The sequence below is a fragment of the Eretmochelys imbricata genome, chromosome 4 (genome assembly GCF_965152235.1).
Source record: "Eretmochelys imbricata isolate rEreImb1 chromosome 4, rEreImb1.hap1, whole genome shotgun sequence".
Lineage (NCBI taxonomy): Eukaryota > Metazoa > Chordata > Testudines > Cheloniidae > Eretmochelys > Eretmochelys imbricata.
In genome coordinates this window covers 98,525,957-98,548,924 of record NC_135575.1, presented here as the reverse complement: position 1 = coordinate 98,548,924, position 22,968 = coordinate 98,525,957, and the positions used below count along the sequence as shown (strand labels likewise).

General features: G+C 40.9%; 1 protein-coding gene across 1 annotated transcript in view; it reads left to right on the top strand.

The window, feature by feature from the left end:
* The first annotated feature begins 3,938 nt into the window (after positions 1 to 3,938).
* GRXCR1 (glutaredoxin and cysteine rich domain containing 1) overlaps positions 3,939 to 22,968 on the top strand; it is a 63,913-nt gene continuing 44,883 nt past the window's right edge. Inside the window, exons 1-2 of the mRNA XM_077816169.1 lie at positions 3,939 to 4,334; positions 6,748 to 6,750. Coding sequence (XP_077672295.1) covers positions 3,939 to 4,334; positions 6,748 to 6,750 — 399 coding nt within the window. The remainder of the gene's footprint in view (positions 4,335 to 6,747; positions 6,751 to 22,968) is intronic.

Here is a 22,968-nt window from a genome sequence, read left to right as displayed (position 1 = left end):
ATGTGAATTTCTGATAGAGAGATAAGAGTCAGAATTAGAGTATTAATTCAAATGCCTTAGGCATGGCGCTAACAGGTTTAATTTTAATGGGATTCTCAAATATTGAAGAATGTAGACAGGAAGAGTAAATTCAGTATGTAATATTAATTCTAAACATTTAATTTAATTTATGGCAGGAATATGTAAAGTACATGTACTAGCAGTATGCTGAGATGCTAATAGCTTGGGAATTATTGGGTAACGTTTCAAACATTTTAATGTGGCTTGTCACCTATATGCACTGGTTTCTTTTTTCCTGTAAGTGTTGTTTCACAAACAGCACTTTTTTGATGTATTTGATCTGAGTGTTTGGATTTTAGTCTGAACTTGCAAAAACCACCTTTATTCACCACTCTGTTGTACTAGTTTTTGGTCAGTGGAATTCCATGGATTTTCAATGAGGTTATAATGGCATAAAATGGGACATACATAGTGTTGAGAAGTGACAACAGTAATTTTAAAAATGCGTTTACTATTCTTATTTGCAGGATAATTGGGATTTGGTGAAGTAATGTAGTGTTCTCTTATTGGGACAGTCTGCATTACTTTTGGAGCTATGGAATATGTATTTCAAACTGACAGTCCAATACGAAAAAACACAGAATAGTGGGACTCAATCTGCAAAATCCACCACATACTGTAGAATGTATGATTTCTACCATGCCAACCCTGATATAATACAACTGATTTAAATATTAGGAGCTGCTTTTCAATACACCTAAAGACCATCTGAAATCAAAGAATTAATGAAGAAGTACTGTTAAATGTATTGTAGTATGCTATCTTGTACACAATGTAAAATTGAGTGTTCTCATTCACAGGGAATGGGAAATCTCTTTTACTGTGGTGAGGGAGAACCGAACAAGGATTTCCAAAACAAACCTCAGAAGAAAATACCCCCACAGCAGATTAGCAGGAAGGACATCAGCTGCTTTTAATGGAGGATCATTGGCTAAATCTATCATTATATACATATTTCTCTGGTCCCTGTATACCTGTTAAAAGCTGAGTTGTGTCACGGTTTAGTGTTACTTTTACTGTACATGCCTCTATGACTCCTGGCTTTCAACTGCTCTGAATAGAAGGGCAGACTATCAATCTTAAGTAGGTGGGAACTAATTAAAGTATTGGAATATAAATAACAGCATCATTTGATATTTATTCATTATTGTAGTTAACAAGAAATATGGAATATTCAGTATCAATGTAAACGTTGGTTATTTATCTGCTTTCATATTTTTAAGAGGGAGAAAGAGGCATTTATCTGCTAGCATTTAAAAAACAAGCCAAGAGTCTGATCACAGTGTTTCACAGTTCCTAATCCTCTGGGTTTTTCAAATGTGACAAATAATTTTTACTGTTTAGGATTATTTCTGAGGATGTCTGTGACTTTATGACCAATCACAACTCACCAACACAGGTTGAATTTTGAATATTAAAATACTGAATACTCACACAGTGAGCTGTTCACAATCGTTTTGGTGAATAAAATGGATATATCTTAAGAAATTGCAACTGGCTGATGGATGTTTTTACACTAGATGCCTAAAAGATGTCACTGACTTAAGCTGGTCTTCTTGATCTTTGAAGCCTTTACCATAGGTGGAACTGAAACTATTTGAGACATACCACTGGAGTCCTGGGTGATGGGTAGTTGCACCAATACCCTATCAACCTTTTACATTAGTAAAAGCTCAGTTCTGCCATTCTTACATTAAATAGGACCTTACTCCACAAGTAGTTTTACTGGTTTCAGTAGAACTGTTTGTGGAGTAAGGTACCACTCAACATAAGAGGAAGCCCTAGGTATTCATGGTTCGTTGTGAAGGGACCTAGATTGCTCTGTCATTAAGTTAATCTTGTCCCACTTTTCTTTGTTTGATCACTGTTTGTCTCAGTTTATTACCTTTCTCTTCTGTCTTTTTTTCCAGATTCCCTTGATCAAGCACATTGTGCAATTTACGTAACAGAATACAGACCAGTGTTATTTTTACATCAATTTGTTACTTTACATATCAGAATGTGATTGGCCTTATTCTTCTCTTCCATTTTGCTCTTGCACCATAAATAAAAGGCCACCATCAGCACACACACAGCCATAATTGTACTTTTATTCACATAATTCCATTGATATTGCACGGAGTTACAAAAAGAGCAAATTTTGGATGAACCTGTGACTGAGAGTTGAACAGCAGATCAAGAAAGTGGTATCTGTAAACATAGGCACTGACTGTCAGTGCTCTGGGGCTGGTAAAAAAACAGTGGGTTCTCAGCACCCACCGGCAGCACCGCAGATCAGCACCTTCCTCTCTCCCACCAGTGTCTCCCACTCATCATCAGCCCTGCTGATCAGCTTCTTTCCCTTCCTCCCAGTGCCTCTCCCTCACTGTGATCAGCCGTTCAGCAGCATGCAGAAGCTGCTGGGGAGAAGGAGCAGGGGGCGGGGTCAGAATGGTGGTGGGAAGAGGCGGGGCAGGGGCTTGCAGAAAGGGGTGGAGTGTGGCAAGGCCTGGGGCAGAGTGGTGGTCAGCGCCTCGGTTTGTAAAGCAATGTTCCCAGCATCCATCCCTCTCCAAAATTGGAGCTCAGGATTTTCACCTGAAGTGCAAAGTGTATATATAATTCTTGAACCCTTTCATTTTCAGTTTAAACTGATTTTTACTGTAAAATTCCCGGGTTTACAAAAAGTGTTCAGCTTTATTTTTCACCCTACTTTTGTATCATTCAAATATATAAAAATAGCGTGTTTTATTAGGAAAATACAATACGTTGCATGATATATAGATATCACAATAATACATTAGTTTGTGCGTATATGCAAAGCTGCCTGTTGAAGTAAGGCTATGTATTAGTCTAGAAGATGCACAGTAAACAAACAGGCATGCATGCAAGCTCTAAAGTGCATGTGCATCTGAATGTACTCATGAATCTCACGCTCATCACATACACCTTTCAAGCTGTTAGCAGATAACGGTTTAAAGATTTGACACTAACATGGGAAGAAAACGAAAATCTGTATTAGAATACAAGGAAGTATTTGAAAGTTTAAAAAAAAAGGAGAAAAGGAGGAAGTTGAGTATATGCGATGCAAATGGTATGGCTCAATTATGAAATGTAAATATATGTAGGCTAATAGTTTTAAGCCTACGACAGTGAACTATTTATTCAAATGAAAAGTTTTATTTGGGGATTAGAGATGTATTGTTTTCTTAAGCTCAAAGGTGGCATTGTGTTTTGAGTTCTGTTTTAGTTCTGCGGCAAACCACATTAATGAATGGAATTCAAAGCATTAATCTACTGAATACCTTTTTCCCCGTCTTTCCATACACCAAAATAAACCAATATTTACCCAGTAAAATTAATAGTTTTTTGCACTGATTTTCACCTGTTTCTTTTGTTGTGGTAATAAACATTGATACATTCCTGGGAAAAATTAAATAAAATAAAAACTGAAAATGAAGGGCCCTAATAATTTTACACAGATGAACCCTGAGGAAAATTCTTCCTTCCTTTTTTGCGCTTTTCAACAAAATTTTATTCACATGAACTCATGTAACTTATGTTTCTTTGATTGAAACCAAAATTCAGATCAGCATCTATTCATATTCTCTCTCTCTAACTGCTAAAAAACCAACACAATGGCTCTTTAATATTTAATTGATGATATCATTTTGCAGGTTTTAGTTTAAAGGTAACCATAGCACAAACACATTCATTATTAACTGTAGAACTGCAGTGTAGGCTCTTGGGAATCCTCTTTCCTTTACACTTCAGTTTAATATGAGTGCTGCTGTCCCTGGAAAACAGTTCTGATATTGTTTTAAAGTGTGGCAAGTTGGCAATTACAGTCACAGCCTAAACCAGAACAATGTAAATGGCGGATATCAATAGATGGGAAAATGCTTAAAAGCGAGATGAAGACTGAAGGTGAGAGGAAGCTGAGGAAAGTCCGATTTCGAATTGCTTCCTCTCACAGTGGGAGAGTACTAAAGGAAGTGTATGCAGATGGAGAAACCGCAGACTCTTTGGATTCTGAATATACCAGTAGTTCAGAGACTGACCAAACCAGCAGACTGAGTGAAGCGGATGGACAGCAGAATGGACATTTAGGATCTGAGTGTGATGAAAATGAGAATGAGCAAGATGACTTGTTCATTTTAGTGAGGGCTACTAAAGAGAGGGGCTTTGGTACAAAACGAGTCAACATTCTAAGCAAAAATGGTACAGTGAGAGGAGTCAAACACAAAGTCAGTGCTGGTCAAGCCCTCTTTAACAATTTGTCAAAAATATTTCAGGTAAGTGAAGCAGCTTTGCTAATTGTGAAAACTTTCATTTACCCTGTGTCTCATCTTTTTCTCCTATTTCTTCCAAGCCTCTCTTATTTTATGAGTTCTCATACTTCAGTATTCATAACTGATGCCACTGAAGGCTTCCATGTACAGGAGAGAATGATTGTTCCTATACCAACTCCACAGCACAAATTGGTTTGGAAACTTCTCTCAGTATTCACCTCCCCTAGGGTTTGCTGGCTAAAAATGGATACTCTCTGCCTAGCATGTAAAGACCTGGAGTGAGGATATGACTGAAGAAATTAATTTTCAGCTTCATTAGAAGCATTAAGAGTGATATATGGGGTCATATGCCATTTCCAGCCCTATGGTATCTGTTTTAACTGGTTTACCATGACATCTGCTATCCTTTCTCTATAAATAATTCTGTTGTGTTTAACCCAATTAGTAAGTCAAATTAGATGCAGAATACCACCAATGACACATCTCCCATTTAAAGGTTAATGATATCTAGTCAGATGTCTCTCTTATTAAGGTCTGTTTTTCACTAATCTGCTGGAAGGAACTGAAGAGCTATATTTAAAATGGTTTATGCCACTTTGAACCCTTAGGCTGAAAGTCAGATTTCTCAGAAAAATAAAATAAAATTGTCTTTTTTTAAAATAGCTTAGATTTCATACAATAATACTACAACATCTACTATTCACTAGCTCTGCTATACTATTTTTGAATTCTTAATGTTCAAATTGTGCTAGCATGCATGTTGTTATTCATGGTTTCCTAGAAGGAATCGATGTCCAATGTGTTTATCATGATATTGAAAATTAACACATGCTAGTTTTAGAGGATGTATTGTTTTAGAAGCATTTGTGTAATATCTAAGGGGGGGTGGGGTTTTATATAAGTACTTATTTATTGAAATTAAATGTTCTATTTATGAGAAGTCTCTCTGAGTTTTATGCTGTGTTCTTATTTAACAAACATGTAATCTTATTACAGTCACCCTTGCCTTCCTATCCCCGGGTTTAGAACGTAAGATCTTCAGGGCAGGAACCATGGGCCTAATTCTGCTCTCACCAATTTTATACCAGTGTAAATCCATTGACTTCAGTGGAGTCACTCCTGTTAAATGCAATAAGAATCTGGTCCAGCAACTTTACTTATTTCTGTGAAATGTCTAGAAGGACGGCATTCGGGAAAGGCTTCACAGGAAAATAGCCAGAGAAAACTATACACAGAGAAGGTAGATCAGACTCTCGGTTTTCATGTGTTCCTCCACTGGATGATATCATTGCCAACAGAAAGAAACTACTCTGAAAAACTGGAACACACAGATATTTTAAACAGTTTGAACAAAGCATAAGGAAAGTTCCCTGCACAACAGTCACCACAAATTCAAGGTTCAGAGTCTAGCAGAGAGGAATTATCTTTTGCCAATGATTTCTATGGTATGAAGTCTGTAACACTGATTGGTATAAATGTGGGATACCAGAGTGCAAAGGTTTCCTTTGAGACTGCTGGAGTCCTGTGTGAGATCTGTTCAGATATCCCTCCTTATTAAAAATGGAATGGTATCTGCCTTCCTCTTGAAAAAAGATCACCACCGCATGATTTCTATTGTTATTCCATGAGCTTGATCAGGACCTTCTCTTCCCCAACAAAAGAGAGTGTAAAAAGTAGTAATTTTGTGGTAAAAGGTATGACAAGATAATTTTGTTTATCTCTCAAAAGGATATGCTTCAGCACCCTCTGGTCTATGGACCTTCTAGAGGGTCCAATGTTGAAGAGCTGTGACTGTCTGCAGTTGTATTCTTTTCTCTATAGGGAAGGGGCAACTAGCTGTATAACAGTTCAGTCAAACTTTTATGGAGGTTCCAATATCTGAGGTGAGATTCTGACCTTGCTTGCATGTTGATTCAGAACTAAATGGCCTGATTATATGTTTGTCAGGATCCTTACCTGAAACAGTCATTTGAAATCCCAAAGTATGCACAGAAATTCCTGGGTCAATCCTGAGTCTAAGTTGTGGATGGATTCTTGAATATTATTATTTGGATCAGAGTAACTAAGAAATGATTTATAATGAAAAATGTGATTTGGAATCTCAAGCGTGCAGTATGTGTGTGTCCTGTGATCACTAACAGTGGCTTCTCGAGGTATACTGCCAGTTGTGGCCACACGATTTTGGTCCTCTGGCCCAACTTCCACATCAAAGCCTTTGTTAACAACTACTAACTGTGGCAAATATTCTCTAGTGTTGAGCAATGGCAGACTTCAAAACAAGTAATTTCTAGCAGGAAGTAGAGACACTCCATATATATACAGAGACAAGTGCGGATTTTGGTAAATGGAATTTGGTGAAGCAGGCAAGCTGTTTTCATCTTTTATACTCAGAAGGACTAAGAATACCTGAGCCCAGCAAGTCTTCTGTGAATTTTAAATGTTCCAGAGAGATTTTTGGATTTTGAATAATTCTCTATTCATGCTACTGAGTGCACCCCTATGGAAGTGGTGCAGATAGTTCCTTCAAAAAGGCTACCTATTCAGACATGGCTCATGGCCACCACACCTTTAATGAATATGAGCAGAGTAGATCTGTTAGGTGGGAAATATTTCTAGATTAAAACAAGAATTTGCCTGTTGTTGAAGCCCAGTCAGAGAGAGAGTTTACACATAGATCCATTGCTCACTTCTACAAGAAGACTTGGAGCATCTCTGCCACAAGGCAGATGGATGGCTAATGATTTCAGCCATTTGTGAAACAGTAACTGGGATTGAAACCTCAGTTTATCTACTAATTGGTCCCTGTACATACTTTTGGGTTCAACCATATATTGAAATGCTCTGCAAATAAGAGGGGCCACAGCAATTCAACCAAGCTTAATCATTTACACCTGAGGTTTGAGGCAGGTGTTGAAAGTGCTGAAAGATGGCCAAGACAGCACCAAGAAAGTTACTTTCTCGGCTCGCAGGGTGGGGATGCTATTACCCTTGGCAATTCAAACAGGTCATGCAGGGAACTGCATGGTGTGAAGGGAATTATGCTGGGGTTCAGGGGAGGGTTTAATTCCATTTTAGGATGTGGATGCTGTGAAATTGGGGTAGGGAGGCTGCCACAAAACCAGCCCTTCTGATACCCCAATGGGAGCTTGGTTTCTATAGCAACCCCTTCCCACTTTCCCTCTAAGCTGCTGGTGCCTGAAATAGAGAATGTTGCCATAGCAACCCCCTCAGCCTCTCCTTGTGCTTCAGTGAAGATGGGAACAAGGTTGCCATGGCAACATCTTCCCACTCCCTTTTAATGTGAGTTGATGCCTCCAGCAAGGAAGGAGACATAATTCCCCTGTCTTCCTGCAGCATGCTCTGAAGCCTGTGGGTGGAGGACTCACTTTGTGTCCAGCCTGGAGCACAGGGCCCGGGAGGCCTCAACCCAGTTGATATAAAGCATTTTCCACTGAGTCCAGAGTGGGGTTCTAAGTTAATGACCCTCACTGGCTACTCAGTACTAGGCCTGAGACCCTATCAGCGACTCCACCGGTGTACTTGGAACCAGGCTTAAGTAATATCAATGACCTTGTTGGATGCTCAAGACTAGGCCTGGGGCCTACTGAGGGTCATGTTATCACTCAGAACAAGGTTTGAACCTCATGGATGTCTTCTTTAGGTATTCAAGATTAGGACTGGAACACATTGATAACCTTTTTGAATGCTCAGGACCAGGCCTAAGACATGTTGATATGCACTCAGGACTCAGTGTGTTGGTGACAAGGCATTTGTCACTAGGAGTTCAGTATAGCTAAATGGAGCAGATACTTGTGATTGAAGCTACAGCAGACAATCAACTGGAGATCCTCAACCATCAGCATTTGAAAAGGAACTGCACTCCAAGAATGCCTTACTGCTGCATGCCCTCAATGGGAAGGAAGATACCACCTTCTGGCATAGAACTATGGGAGTGACCTGCTACTTATACTCAGGGTGGGATCCAGGAAGGGACTTAGGTGTTGCAATACTGACTGTCACAGTACCTAACTTTTAGGTGCCTAGAAAATCATAGGAACAAGATTGCAATCCACGAAGCTGAGTAAGACACCTAGGCTCCCTATACAATGAATGGGAGGAGAGAGAAGGACTCTGTAGCCCAGAGATTGGGGCACACACCTGGGATGTCAGAGACCCTGAGTCCCTTCCCCCTGCTCCAACCTCTCTTTCATTATTTATCCACGGTGGAACAACTTCAACAGGAACGACTGAGGGAGCCCCACATCAGAATAACTCAGCAGCTAGAGCTCTGTCCTGACAGGTGGGAGACCCCTGTTCAAATCCTCTCTCACCCTCTGGCAGAGAGAGTGGTGACATGAACCTGAGTCTCTCACATCGCAGGTGAGTGCTCTAAGCACTGGGCTAAAAGTTATAAGGTGGGTACCACCATCTCATCCAGCTGGTGCCCTATGCATAGGTGCAGTCTGAACATGCCTACCATACTGGGTCCTCCCATGAGAGTTAGGTGGATGAATGCCTGTCTTTCCCTGGTTTGTGAATCACCCTGGGGCTTAGGTTGGAGAGGAGTCTTGGTGCCCAGAGTAGCACTGCACATGTTTAGAGGTAGAGACATAAGGACATTTTAATCTGAAAAGCTGAGGCACTGAATGAGTTTAGGCACCTACTGGGTCAGTGGGAGTGTTGTGGGTGGCAGTGGAACCAAAACTGGGATGTAGGCACTGAAAACAGGAACTTAGTTGCCTAAGTCTGGAGTTTAGGTGCCTAAATTCTCTCATGGAACTTATTTTAGGAGCATATACTCATTGGATGCAGCTGTGGTTTAACTGTTGTCTTTAGATAAGTTTAGTAATATTGATTTGAGGTTTATAGTAATACTCTGCACACTCATTAATTAAATATACTTAATCTCTATGGCACACCTTTTTAGTACCTCTACAGGCTTGAATATGCCTATGATTTTTCTATAAAATATAAGAATGGCGTGATTTCTGTTTTCTTAAAATAAATGCTAACACTCCTCAGAACCAATCTTTGGTGACTTGCGTATGCCTCATATAGCATCTAGGTAATATAGAGCAAAACTGAGTGAATCATTTGGTACATCACTAACTAGCATGATGTTCAATTCATGCTAGATTTCCTACCACAAGGTGTGGTACAGTGGAGCCCAGGCAAAAGATTTGTACAGATCCTTTCCCTCCTTATCACAGTTCCAGCAGAGATCTTTTTATTTAATTCCAGGCTTATAACACTCTGCTGGGCATCTAGTATGTTCTGAAAAGTCACTTGCTGTTTGATTAACTACAGAACTAAATCAAGGCAAGCCTGCTAGCATCCATTATAATAGGGGAGGTGCGGTTAACAAATCTGATTAATGTATTTGTGGATGTAGCAATAAGTGCTTTTCAAGCTCTTTTCCAATACAATGTCATAGACAAGACTAATGTGTAATGTTGCAAAGTATAGTATTGACAATGAAATACTCAGCTAGATAGAGTTAGCTTGTTAAGGCTGAAGAGAGGGGTGGTAAATGGTGAAATCAGATAAAAATGCAACAAATGGAGTGCTTCAGGGATTGTTTTGCAAGCCCCTTGTCATTTTCTCTGTTCATCGGTGACCTGGGGGAGTGAATATGTGATGATGTTTTCAACTTTGCAGATGCTGCAAAAATAGGAGGGCTGACCAATACCAAATAGCAAGCAGAATAGAGCCAATGGGAGTTCAAAAAAGAATTGTGCTTTAAATAGTACAAGCTGCAAAACACTGTGTGGGAAAGGATTTGGGAGTGACAGGTGAAGGGAAACCTGAAATTATAGGCTGGATGGAATGTAGCTACAGCCCCTTATTAGGGGTAGAGTGGAGGTCATAATCCCCAGAACTCTAGAGGACACAGGAGAAGAATGAATACTGTACCCCTATTTGGAGAGAGTCATTGCTCTTGCCCTCCCACTCCCTGGTCAGATTTTCATCATGGGCCACACTAGTCCTTTGACTACCACACTTTGACTCCCTTAACATAAAGGTTCCCACTGGACCTGAATCATACTTATGGGGAGCAAGAGGAAGAGAAGCTTCTTGTGCCAGAGCCTCCTTGTGGGATGTCTGCACAAGACACAGGTTCCAAAATAGCAGATTTCACAGAAAAGGGAATTGCAAGGTCAGCAGTACCAGTCAGCCAGGCTGCTATGGAACCCCAGCTGTAATCTAAAGCTACATCATTTGTATGGATCTTGAAGGAGAGTGACCTTCCTCCTTTGGGATAAATTCTGATATGCAGGTTTATTTTAACTTATACTTCCTTGTGCCAGCTTTCACTTGGAATCTTGTGACCATTCTGAGCACTATATTATAGAAGTCTATTGAAGAATTAGAGAGTAGATGAAAAATGGTAACAAGGCTGACAAATGCCAGTGGAGTAATAGCTGTGAGAAGTTAGGAAAATTAGATTTCTGTCCATTAGAAAATAGAAAAGGCATAACTGGAGTGTCCAAAATCTGAGAGAGGCATGGGAAGGGAGAAAACTGTTGTTGCAAAACAATTTTAAGAAGCCATGTAATTTTGTCAAGTTACCTCAACTGCTTGGGACTAATACTGTAGTTTTCCTATAGTTAGTTTTATAGAACCACGTGCTGAATAATTACATTGATTCCAAAAGGAGGATTTTAAACTCTGGGTTAATGGTCTTTCAGTTAGAGTCTATGGTTGATTAATTAGTGTATTAGTACCTGTTGTTCCCAGACTGCAAAAACAGCTATACATCAGCAGGTTTAGACAAGAGCATTATTATAGTGGCACTGTTCATGCTGTTTCAGTTAAGGGTTTACTGGTGCTGCGTTGAAACACCTTACTGTTAAGGGTTTATAAATAGACTGGAAAAAATACAAGTTTCTGAAAGCTGATATACAAGATTTCAGACACGAGGGACTTCCCCTCCCCTCCAATTTTCCCCTAAGTTAGAGGAAAAAAAAATCTTTTGACTGCTTGATTTACTGAATATCAAGAAACCAGCAACCAAAGCAAACCATGATATTTGATTGTTTGATTTCATCAGCAATTGTTCCATAAAAGTGGATTAGTTTTTGTTATTTTGGAGAAAGTAATATACATGTTTTTATTTTGAAAATTTCATCCAGCTCTGTATAGTACAGGCTCTTAGACCATGACCTACATGTAATCAGAGCTCCACAGATGCCGGTAAAGGATTCTTGCTCTATCCTGCTGAGGGACTCACAAGTGTGAACCCTTATTCTCATGTGGAATACTGGTGAAATCAGTGGTGCTCTGGATATAAATGGGATTTCTTGGCATTTCTTTTCCATGTTTGCATACATACCTATCTAATTATCCAGAATATTTCCTGAATCAGGAAAATCTACATGTTTATCCACTGCTCCTTGGATCCTCTGTAGTCATTTTCACCTCTTCATGGTGAGTGTATATTGTTACCAAACTGAGTTCTCTGTTCACACTGGCAGCAGCATTTATATCTCCTTTGCATGGGTGACAATGCCTACAATAGGCACAAGGCAGTTGAGAATTGCCTTATGCATTTGCAGTACAATATTAAAGAGGATGTTAGTTTAAAATCTCTAGACAACCTAGAACCACACGTTCAAATCTTAACAGGATTGCCTCTGCACTCCATCCTTCCATGGTAGAAAAACGGAGCTTCCTGCAGCTTTCCACACATGGGTCTGAATCCCAGATGCCACCAGGATCCAAGGGTAGGAGGCAATTGTAACTTCACACCTACCCTATTCAAGGTCTGGGTGGGGGCTGTTTTGACTTCTAGCACAGATTAGAGCACTCAGGCCTACCCTAACTTGTGCCTAATTGCCTATGGTCACAAGGAGTTATTGCAGAGTTCACAAAAGCAAGCTGCTGTCAGCTACATGAGAAGGGCAAGAGTGAGCTAGAGCTCTGCAGCCATTTCTATGCCAGGGATACTTTCCCTAAAGGAGGAAATTCCCTAATAGGCACATCCATTGACTTTACAACCTCTTGACAGCAGCAGCAGAGCCCGCACACAGGGGAAACAGTATAACAGTGAATGAAGCTCTTAACTTTAGTCTCTAGCCTGTCTTCAACAAGGCATTCAGATTCTGAATTAGCATCCAAAATGCATTCCCTTCCTTCAATGTGGCATCATCATTAACACATTCTCCCCAAAACTAGCTGTTCTTGGGTTTCACTGCGGGACCTACTCTATCCTTCTTCTATCCCCTCACCCACTTCCATCTTTTAGAGAGACACCAGCCTCTCTTCTATCCAGCTGGTCACTAACAAGATCCATCTGCCAGCATTAATCATCAATCAACAGTAACAACCCTGCACCTTTTTGCAGAGTCTACTACCTGTGCTTTGTAGGGTGACTCAACAGAACAATGATGTGTTCCTGTTGCAAGGTCTTTCTGAACCAACCTTAAAACTTGGTCCTGTGTACAGACATTTTAAAAATGCTTGTCATGTTTGCAGGAGTAGGGGGTTGCCTTGCTGTCCTGACCAAATTCCTGCCCGGCCCCTCGTTATTGAGCAACAAGCTGTTCACTGGTTGCCTTTCTCCTCTGTGCTGGATGGATTCCTGTGATGCTGTGTATATATATATATATATATATATATATATATATATATATATATAGTTTGTGAAGCACTTTAGGTTAAAAGGTGAAATGTAAATGTTGTAAATAATTTACATGTATAAACTGTCCTAGGTGCTTAGCAGCTGAAGTCAACCATCCAGGTTCAGGATAGTGCATATGTGGAAACTGAATGTCCTGCAGCTGATTTTAATATTTGCATGGAAGGTCATTTAGAGTAATGTCTAAACCATGAAAATATTATAACAAACGTCTGGCCTCTTCAGTCTTCACATCTGTCATCAAACTGTGCAACTATTGATGTTGTGAAAATGGGGACAGAACTCTCCTCTTCCTAGTCCAAAAGCACATGCTCCTACCATTTGAGCTAAAAGGGAATCTCCTTTAGTGGCTCGTTGTCTGGGGCCCATGACAAATAGTGCTGATTTCATCCAGTAGAAGGCAATGGTACAAATACACAGCCAGTTAATTACAGTATAATACTATTTAGTTCTGAAATTTTGTCACACTCTTAACAGCACCTCAGAAGGCACTGAGCCTGCACTGGGGTTTGCAAATACTGACTAGCTGAATAAGAATATTACACAATATTCCTGCAATACTGATGTTGTGCAGCAAAGGAAATCTGATATACAGTTTTAGCACCTGATCATAAACCAGTGACAAGTCAGCCAATCATATGCTAACCAGCATGACTGCCACATGGAAGTGGTTAAGTAGCAGTTTCCTTCAGACCAAAAAAAAAAAAAAAAAAAAGAGAAAGTAATGATGTATTTGCAGATGAGAATCAGAATGAGAAGCAGCTAGACTACTCAGGTCTGTCAGAGCAGGCTGCAGACATCTGCGTGCTGTGGCTGGCGGTTTATTGCATACTGCATCCATACAAGATACATAATTAACAGCTTAAAGAAAGAAAAACAGTTGAAAGTATCCTGTAGGTGGTCTATCGGTTGGCTAAGAACAAAGTTTCCAGCAGCTACTGCAATAGTCTGCAGGATTATGAGTAAATCCCTAGTTTAACTGCATTAGAATAGGTTTTAAAATGAGGGAAATTTGCAGCCAGAAATAAAGGTATGGAACTTTAATTTTCCTTTGCCCCCTTTCATCACATGCTCATAGCATCTGGTACCAAATATGAAAAGTACTGGAGTATAAACATTTATCAAACTTCACCATTTAAGCCAGTCTCTATTTATAAGTAATTCGTGTACTACCTCCTTTCTGCTGGTGCTGGATAAGGTTCAGGAGAAAGATTCCTCCCAAACCAAACAGCCGAACTGCAGCGTTTTGCTAGGCACAAGAAACACATGCAGCAGCAGCATAATTCTACGCAGCCTCCCTCCGCTATCCAAATCAGCAAAGCTGGTCCCAGAAATGTTGCTGGAGTCAGTGAAGTATGGACTCATTTCGCACATGACAAGAAAGATGACAGAAAAGCTATTTACTGTAAGTTGTGGGAAGCATTTAAACAACCATACTACAACTCTGCTTTTAGCGATCTCCAGAGGCACCGTCCATCAATACTATCAGAGGAGAATGTCTGCTATACCACAAAATCACCACATCTTTCCTTTGCCCTCCTCCCCTGCCCCCAGAAACATGCAAAAGTTTGTCCTCAGCTGATATGTGCACAGGTCTACAGCAACGAACAATATCATGTCTTATACTTATGAACCCCTGAACCAATCAATAAATACCAATGCAAAAGTCCAATCATAAAATCCTTCTGTATCAGGTTGCCCCCTAGTAACTAGTTTGGAACATCAGTGGCTACTGAATGGGTGATAATACTTTCAAAAGAAGCCCACAGAAAAACGAAGGCTTAACAAGACGTGCAGCAGCTAGTTGTAAGTAAATTATTTTTACAAAATCTTTCTTGTTCACACAGTTCATGTGATATAGAATGCAGTCAGAACCCCCTCTAATCCTGCGACTGGGGCCATAATCTTTAAAAAGAAAATGCAGTGTTGTGTGTGTGTAACTGAATGATGATGTGCTTCTGCTTTCCATATACTGCATCTTTTATTGCAAGAGGAGTATCTCTGCCTGCTGCAGAGCCATCTGTGAAGCAGTTGCCTTTGTGTTTCAGTTCAGATGCAGAACGTCACAAAGTGCAGAACAGCAGAACTGGTGAAAAATGACAATGTTAAACACCGCCACACCTGCCTCCACCAATCATAGGTCTTAATGTGCTTCTTGAAAGTTACAGTTTAGTTCTTTCAATCAGGCTGATGCACAACTGAAGCATCCATAAGCCACAACTCCCAATGCCATCCGGAGAAACAACAAAACAGAAACACAACCCATCTCAGCACCCCCTCCCACAAAAAACCAAAGACCAGCCACCAGCCTCAACCTCCCCAAACAAAAAAAAAAAATCCCTCCTAAATAAATCCTTCAAAAAACACACACCAAAGGAAGAAAGTAATTTACAAAAGCAAATACTTCCTTAGTGATTCATTCAGAGGATGGATTCTGTGGGAGCTGCTGAGTGCTCAGGACTTTTGAAACCCAGGTTACTGATCTAGAGGCTTTGATCTGGACCTAGAAGTCTCTCTCTGAGCACCCATTTTTGAGATTAGCCATGACAGAGAGAAAAATTATCACACATTCTTCATATGACTGTTTGGTGGTTAGAAGGGCATTTTTACAGTTAATATTTGCAACTAAGTGCAAATTACTTCATCTTCACTTACAGAACTTTGTGTTCCTGTAAGTAACCTTGTACAGTATGGAGACATCACATCCTCAGCTGTTCTAAAATTCTGTAATGAAGGCATGATACAGGAGGGCGAGAGGTATAAAAATAGGGACGGTGTCCCACATTGAAAAAATTCAGCCCAAGATTTTATTCTGTCCATACTTGGACTTCAGTGGGAGGATCTAGGTACTCACACTTTTGGAAAAAATCAGGCTACTTAGTTCGGTGCCTATCTTTAGGCATCCACTGAGAAGCTTGGCGATCTATCTGCTTACTTCAGTTTTTTCTATAGCACCTATCACTGAAGTATCAGAGCACTTCCTTGAACTCTCATGAACACTTTGCCCGACAGTCTTTTCCCTAGAAGATATTGGTCCCTCTCCCTAAGGATCTATGAAAACAGTAAATCCAGGTGTTTTTTTCCCCCTTCTTCATTTTGATATTGTTCTCCCATGTATTTCTGTTGTTTTAATTGTAGCTCTGATTGGCGATTCTCTAGGAATGGGGGTGGATGAGATCTATCCAGGACCATAGGTTCGTCATGACACATGGCTGCCACAGGCCCCTCCCTGCATCATGACTCTCCACCCACCTAGAGTGGAGGTTGCAGGGAGGAAGTCTTCTCCTTTCCCAGATAGGCAAGAGCAGCAGTAATGGGGCCCTTATATCCCCCACTCGAACAGTAGCAGGGCTTCTCTTTCCCTTTGAGAGCTGCAGGGGTCACAGCAGGAGTTCCCTCTCTTTCCCTGGAGAGACAGTGGCCCCACTATTTACCCCAGCATTGGGGTTTTATCTACATGGGTGGGTGGCCAGGCCCACTGCACTCCTCTCTTCCTGCCATACATTGAGTTCTTGGTTGTGGTGATATTGGTGGGACCTGCAGAGCAATGTATCTAGGAGTTAATATAACCCATGCTTGCTTGTTGTGGTGCTTCCCCCCCGACTCCCAGTGGTACCTAAACCATCTAGAGAGTAATGAGTCTGCTATAGTCTTAACTAAGAGCAAGTGTTTAGTGTATGCAATAGAGGCTCATGGATTTAGCACCAGAGGTCCCAGGTTTAATCTTACCTGCCAACGGCATTCCATTTAACACGCCATTGAGCTGAATGTGGAAGTTCACATCTCTTGTAGCTATTGCTTCAGGCTCTCTGCAAACTCAGGCAGTCATCATTGTGTTGGTTACACTTAAGTCACATGTGACAAAGGGAACTAACAGGCTGAATCTGGGTTAATTAGCCTGCAGAGACATGAGACATATTAGTAGATAATGATTGTGGTGTGTGTGAGTTATATACACATAGACAGGAACTAACTAGTGTGTGTGTGTATATCACTGTATTCTGGTAATTCAGAGATCAAAAGGAGATATGAACATTTAAATGAACTATGAATATAGTAATATCACTGTCTTGATTTCATAGAATATCAGCTTTGGAAGGGACCTCAGGAGGTCATCTAGTCCAACCCCCTTGCTCAAAGCAGGACCAATCCCCAACTAAATCATCCCAGCCAGGGCTTTGTCAAGCCTGACCTTAAAAATATCTAAGGAAGGAGATTCCACCACTTCCCTAGGTAATGCATTCCAGTGTTTCACCACCCTCCTAGTGAAAACATTTTTCCTAATATCCAACCTAAACCTCCCACACTGCAACTGGAGACCATTACTCCTCGTTCTGTCATCTGCTACCACTGAGAACAGTCTAGATCCATCCTCTTTGGAACCCCCTTTCAGGTAGTTGAAAGCAGCTATCAAATCCCCCCTCATTCTTCTCTTCCGCAGACTAAACAATCCCAGTTCTCTCAGCCTCTCCTCATAAGTCATGTGTTCCAGTCCCCTAATCATTTTTGTTGCCCTCTGCTGGACGTTTTCCAATTTTTCCACATCCTTCTTGTAGTGTGGGGCCCAAAACTGGACACAGTACTCCAGATGAGGCCTCACCAATGTCGAACAGAGGGGAACGATCGCGTCCCTCGATCTGCTGGCAATGCCCCTACTTATACATCCCAAAATGCCACTGGCCTTCTTGGCAACAAGTGCACACTGTTGACTTATATCCAACTTCTCGTCCACTGTTACCCCTAGGTCCTTTTCTGCAGAACTGCTGCAGAGTCATTCGGTCCCTAGTCTGTAGCGGTGCATGGGATTCTTCTGTCCTAAGTGCAGGACTCTGCACTTGTCCTGGTTGAACCTCATCAGATTTCCTTTGGCCCAATCCTCTAAATTGTCTAGGGCCCTCTGTATCCTATCACTACCCTCCAGTGTATCTACCTCTCCTCCCAGTTTAGTGTCACCTGCAAACTTGCTGAGGGTGCAAGCTACACCATCCTCCAGATCATTAATAAAGATATTGAACAAAACTGGCTTGAGGACTGACCCTTGGGGCACTCCACTTGATACCGGCTCCCAACTGGACATGGAGCCATTGATCACTACCCGTTGAGCCCGACAATCTAGCCAGCTTTCTATCCACCTTATAGTCCATTCACCCAGCCCATACTTCTTTAACTTACTGGCAAGAATACTGTGGGAGACCGTGTCAAAAGCTTTGCTAAAGTCAAGGAACACCTCCACTGCTTTCCCCGCATCCACAGAGCCAGTTATCTCATCATAGAAGGCAATTAGATTAGTCAGGCATGACTTGCCCTTGGTGAATCCATGCTGACTGTTCCTGATCACTTTCCTCTCCTCTAAGTGCTTCAGAATGGATTCCTTGAGGACCTGCTCCATGATTTTTCCAGGGACTGAGGTGAGGCTGACTGGCCTCTAGTTCCCCGGATCCTCATCCTCCCCTTTTTTAAAGATGGGCACTACATTAACCTTTTTCCAGTCATCCGGGACCTCCCCCGATCACCATGAGTTTTCAAAGATAATGGCCAATGGCTCTGCAATCACATCCGCCAACTCCTTTAGCACTCTCTGATGCAGTGCATGTGGCCCCATAGACTTGTGCTCGTCCAGCTTTTCTAAATAGTCCCGAACCACTTCTTTCTTCACAGAGGGCTGGTCACCTCCTCCCCATGCTGTGCTGTCCCGTGCAGTAGTCTCTCTTTGAGGTATAAAGCAAATCACCTGCAAATGATGGGAGACAGGCATTTGCCTTAAGTTAATCTATGTAGCTCATTACCGTTGATGTTTAGGAAATAGGAGGTTACTTCAAAGACACTATTGTTCACCCTAGGATTGGGTGCTGTCAAGAGGGTGCCTAGAAACTGTATAAAGGGTTCTTGGTACAGATCCTTTTTATCTCAAATCTGTTTGTTTTATCAGGGGATGCTTGAGCCACAAGATTGAGGTCTCCAATTTCATTTTGGATCACCCTGATATTGAACATTGAACTAAACCTATGGACTAGTTCTGAAAGAACTCTTTGCAACTCTAGAACTCACCATTTCTACTATGAAACTGACCTAAGAACTATATTAATATCTATATGTATAATCTTTTAACCAATACCCTCTCTTTTCTTTAATAAATTTTTGTTTAGTCAATAAGAATTGGCTTTGAGTGTGTATTTGGGTAAGATCTGAAATATTCATTAACTTGCTTGGTAATGTGTCAGATCCTTCAGAATTGGTAGAACAAGATTTATATGATGAACAAAATTTTCAATAATCCTCATTATATTTGAGTTGGCTGTCTGGGAGGAAGCCCAAGGCTGGGTTACTTTAAGGGAACTGTGTTTTTGACTTCTGGGTAACCAGTATGGTATTATAGAAGATCCACTAAGCTAGCAACAAAACATCTAAGTACCAGAATAACCACAAGTTTTGGGTATTGTCTGCCCATTCTTTGCAGTTTGCCCTGATTGAGCAATCTCAGCATGGCACCCCTGGGATTCCGGTCACATCACATTTTCAAGTTTTTCTTTGCAACCACAAGGGCAAGAACAGGTTTCAGAGTAACAGCCGTGTTAGTCTGTATTCGCAAAAAGAAAAGGAGTACTTGTGGCAGGACAGTGGGGTGGGAGGAGGTATTGTTTCATATTCTCTGTGTATATATAAAGTCTGCTGCAGTTTCCACGGTATGCATCATGGAGAGTGGTCAGTTTGGATGAGCTATTACCAGCAGGAGAGTGAGTCTGTGTGAGTATGGGGGTGGGTTTTTGGAGGGGGGTGAGGGAGTGAGAGAACCTGGATTTGTGCAGGAAATGGCCTAACTTCATTATCATGCACATTGTGTAAAGAGTTGTCACTTTGGATGGGCTATCACCAGCAGGAGAGTGAATTTGTGTGGGGGGGTGGAGGGTGAGAAAACCTGGATTTGTGCTGGAAATGGCCTAACCTGACGATTACTTTAGATAAGCTATTACCAGCAGGACAGTGGGGTGGGAGGAGGTATTGTTTCATATTCTCTGTGTATATATAAAGTCTGCTGCAGTTTCCACGGTATGCATCTGATGAAGTGAGCTGTAGCTCACGAAAGCTCATGCTCAAATCAATTGGTTAGTCTCTAAGGTGCCACAAGTACTCCTTTTCTTTTTAAGGGCAAGAACGTTATTTTTAATTTTGAACAAAAGCTGAGATTCTGTGATGGATCCAGAATGACTATACCAGGGGTCGGCAACCTTCAACACGCGGCCCATTAGGGTCATCCACTGGCGGGCTGTGAGACATTTTGTTTACATTGATCATCCGCAGGCACAGCCCCCCACAGCTCCCAGTGGCTGCAATTCGCCACTCCCAGCCAATGGGGGCTACAGGAAGCAGTGGCCAGCAGGTCCCCAGGAGTCTGGTTGTGAGATACAGTGTCCTGAGGGTATCTGTATAGGGCCCATGTGGCTGCCTAGTTGGTCTCTCCACCCATGGTATGTCTAGACTAGGATAAAAGGTAGTGTTTAAAATGTGTTAGCTAACATGTTTTAATTAGTATGTTTTATACCCTCATGTAGACATTGTACATTGCATTCTAATACGTATTAGCTGGTCCCCATTGGCTCACTACTTGGGTCCATGTTAATCAGCTAACATGTATTAAAATACAGCTTGAGTGGTCTACAGTAGGGTTTTAAAATTTTTGGTAAAACGTGCAAGCTAATGTGTTTAACCCCCCCCCACCTTTTATGCTAGTCTAGACATTCTCCCAGGCACAAGGCCTGTGGCCTTAAAATGAATGTGTGTGCAGTCTGCCCCAGTTTGCATAGTGAGCCATCTGGCCTCAGGAGAAGTTGGGTCCAATGTAGAGCCAGTCCATGTTACATATGGATTAGGCACCCCTTATGTCTGCATAAAATACCCTAACACCTTAGTCCTATAACCTCAGATTGGTGGTTCAGATGTAATTTACATGAAAAGAGGAAACTCCAGCATGTGTGATACAGAGGTAAAATTTAGTTTTAAAAATAGAGAGGATTGAATATGTAATTAGTTAATGAATTAGTTAAAGTCTGAAGATGAAGGGGGTATCCAAGTCCTAGGTATTATTAAGTCAGGAGGAACAGTTGAGAGGTATAGTTCCAATTACGTTAAGTAAGTGGCAAGGGGACTGAAATCCTCTGACATGATAACTTGAAGAGGTCCTTTTTCTTCACTACTGGGCTTTTAGTTCAATAAGGCACAGCTCCAGCCCGGCAGACTCAGGACTGAGTCAACACTATCAGCACTTTGTCAGGGTAAACACAGTCCAGTTCTATGCTTTGTCTCACTGAAGTTTCAATGTGAAAGTTATTAATGTTTGCCTAGTGTTTTGGGATCCTTTGAGAGGAAATGTGTTATGTGGGGGTAAAGTATTACTATTTTTATTTACAATAACTGTGCCTTAAACATGAAAACTTCAGCTTTTCCAAAGATGCCTGTTTTCTGTTTATTACTACATTTTAGCTCAGTTGATTAACATTTTCACCAATAAGGTATCATTTAAATAATAAAGCACATTGTATATTACAACTATTGAGAAAAAAGTAGCAGATCATTTTATATGTAAACGGCAGAAATTTAGAAATGGAAATTAAATATATTAAGTACAACCTACTATGGACCTAGTTTTGCTGTTTTATTTTATAAATAAAATACTTTCATGGTCTCTGTTCATCCTGTTGCAGGTTCCACTCATGGAAATATTTGTAAAATATGAGCTGACATTTAAAAGAAAGTTTAATATCTGCCAAATTTACAAACTCAGGGGTATATCTCAGACCAATCACAAACTCTAACTGATTTCAGGGATTGAATTTATTGCTTGGAAGAATAAACTGTGAAGAATGGATTAAAATTTTACATTTTCTCTATTGATTGCACATGTAGCAGTCTGAAGTAACACCTTATTTCAGTAACCCCATTGCTTTCTTTAGTCTTTCACTTGTACTGGATGAACAAAAGTTGTTTTGTTATGCCAGACAGACTGATCCTGGAGTGTAATTAATCCATGGTGAAAGCTGGATCAGCTGCCAATGAAAACACTAAATTTTCAATTGAGCTAAGTCCAACAGATAAGATCTTTACTGGCAACTGCTTGTTTACTTGCTGATTACTGTCTATGACACTAGAGGGTTTCGAACAGTATCCAAGACATTTGTTTTAATTAAAATAAGGTATTTCAAATGGTTGGCAAATAAAAATAAAGTCAGGGAACACTGCACATACAGGCATTTTGTATGTTTCTCTGGGATGTTAAAAGCCAGGCTCAGACAAAGTGATCTATTTTCAGCACACTAAGCCCATCTCAGAGAGAAAAGTAACCTAACAAAGGTTGGACATTAGACAGTTCTTACCACCTCAGCATACTTTCTTCTGGCTAGCATTATGATGAGTCACAATAGTAGGGAGCTCAGCAATCTGGATTTCATTTTCCCAGAGCAGTAATGCCTTTTAATTAAATTAAATGCAGTCAGCTCTTTGAGATCTGTATAGGGATCATTGAATAAGTAAACTGCACCTGGTTATGTTTAAATGTGAAGTGGCTGACCCACAGTTTCATGTATATATTATTAATCTCTCTATATCTTTGTTGAGGTTTAGAGGTATAAGGAAGATCTATCTCTCTCTCTTAGAAGGGGAAAGAATAAGAGGCTAGAAGAAGACAGAAGGGAGAGAGTGGTTTCTTTTGCAAGGCAGAGAACCATGCCATAAAATAGGAAGAAGAAACAGTGCCCTTTTCTAACTTCAGCTGGTTGCCTGAGAACACACGGGTGTTTTTTTCAAAAACACCGACAAGCTGAAAAGAAATGGGGAAAAATAGGTATAGTATTTTTCAGGACTGCCATTCACTACCTGTGCTCCTGAACAGTACAACGATGCTTCTTTGCAGCGTGAAATGTTCCACAGTGTGATACAGCATATGCTGGAGGAAGACACAAGCAGCACAAGGTTCCCTTCTGCTCTATGATACGCAAGATTAATCTG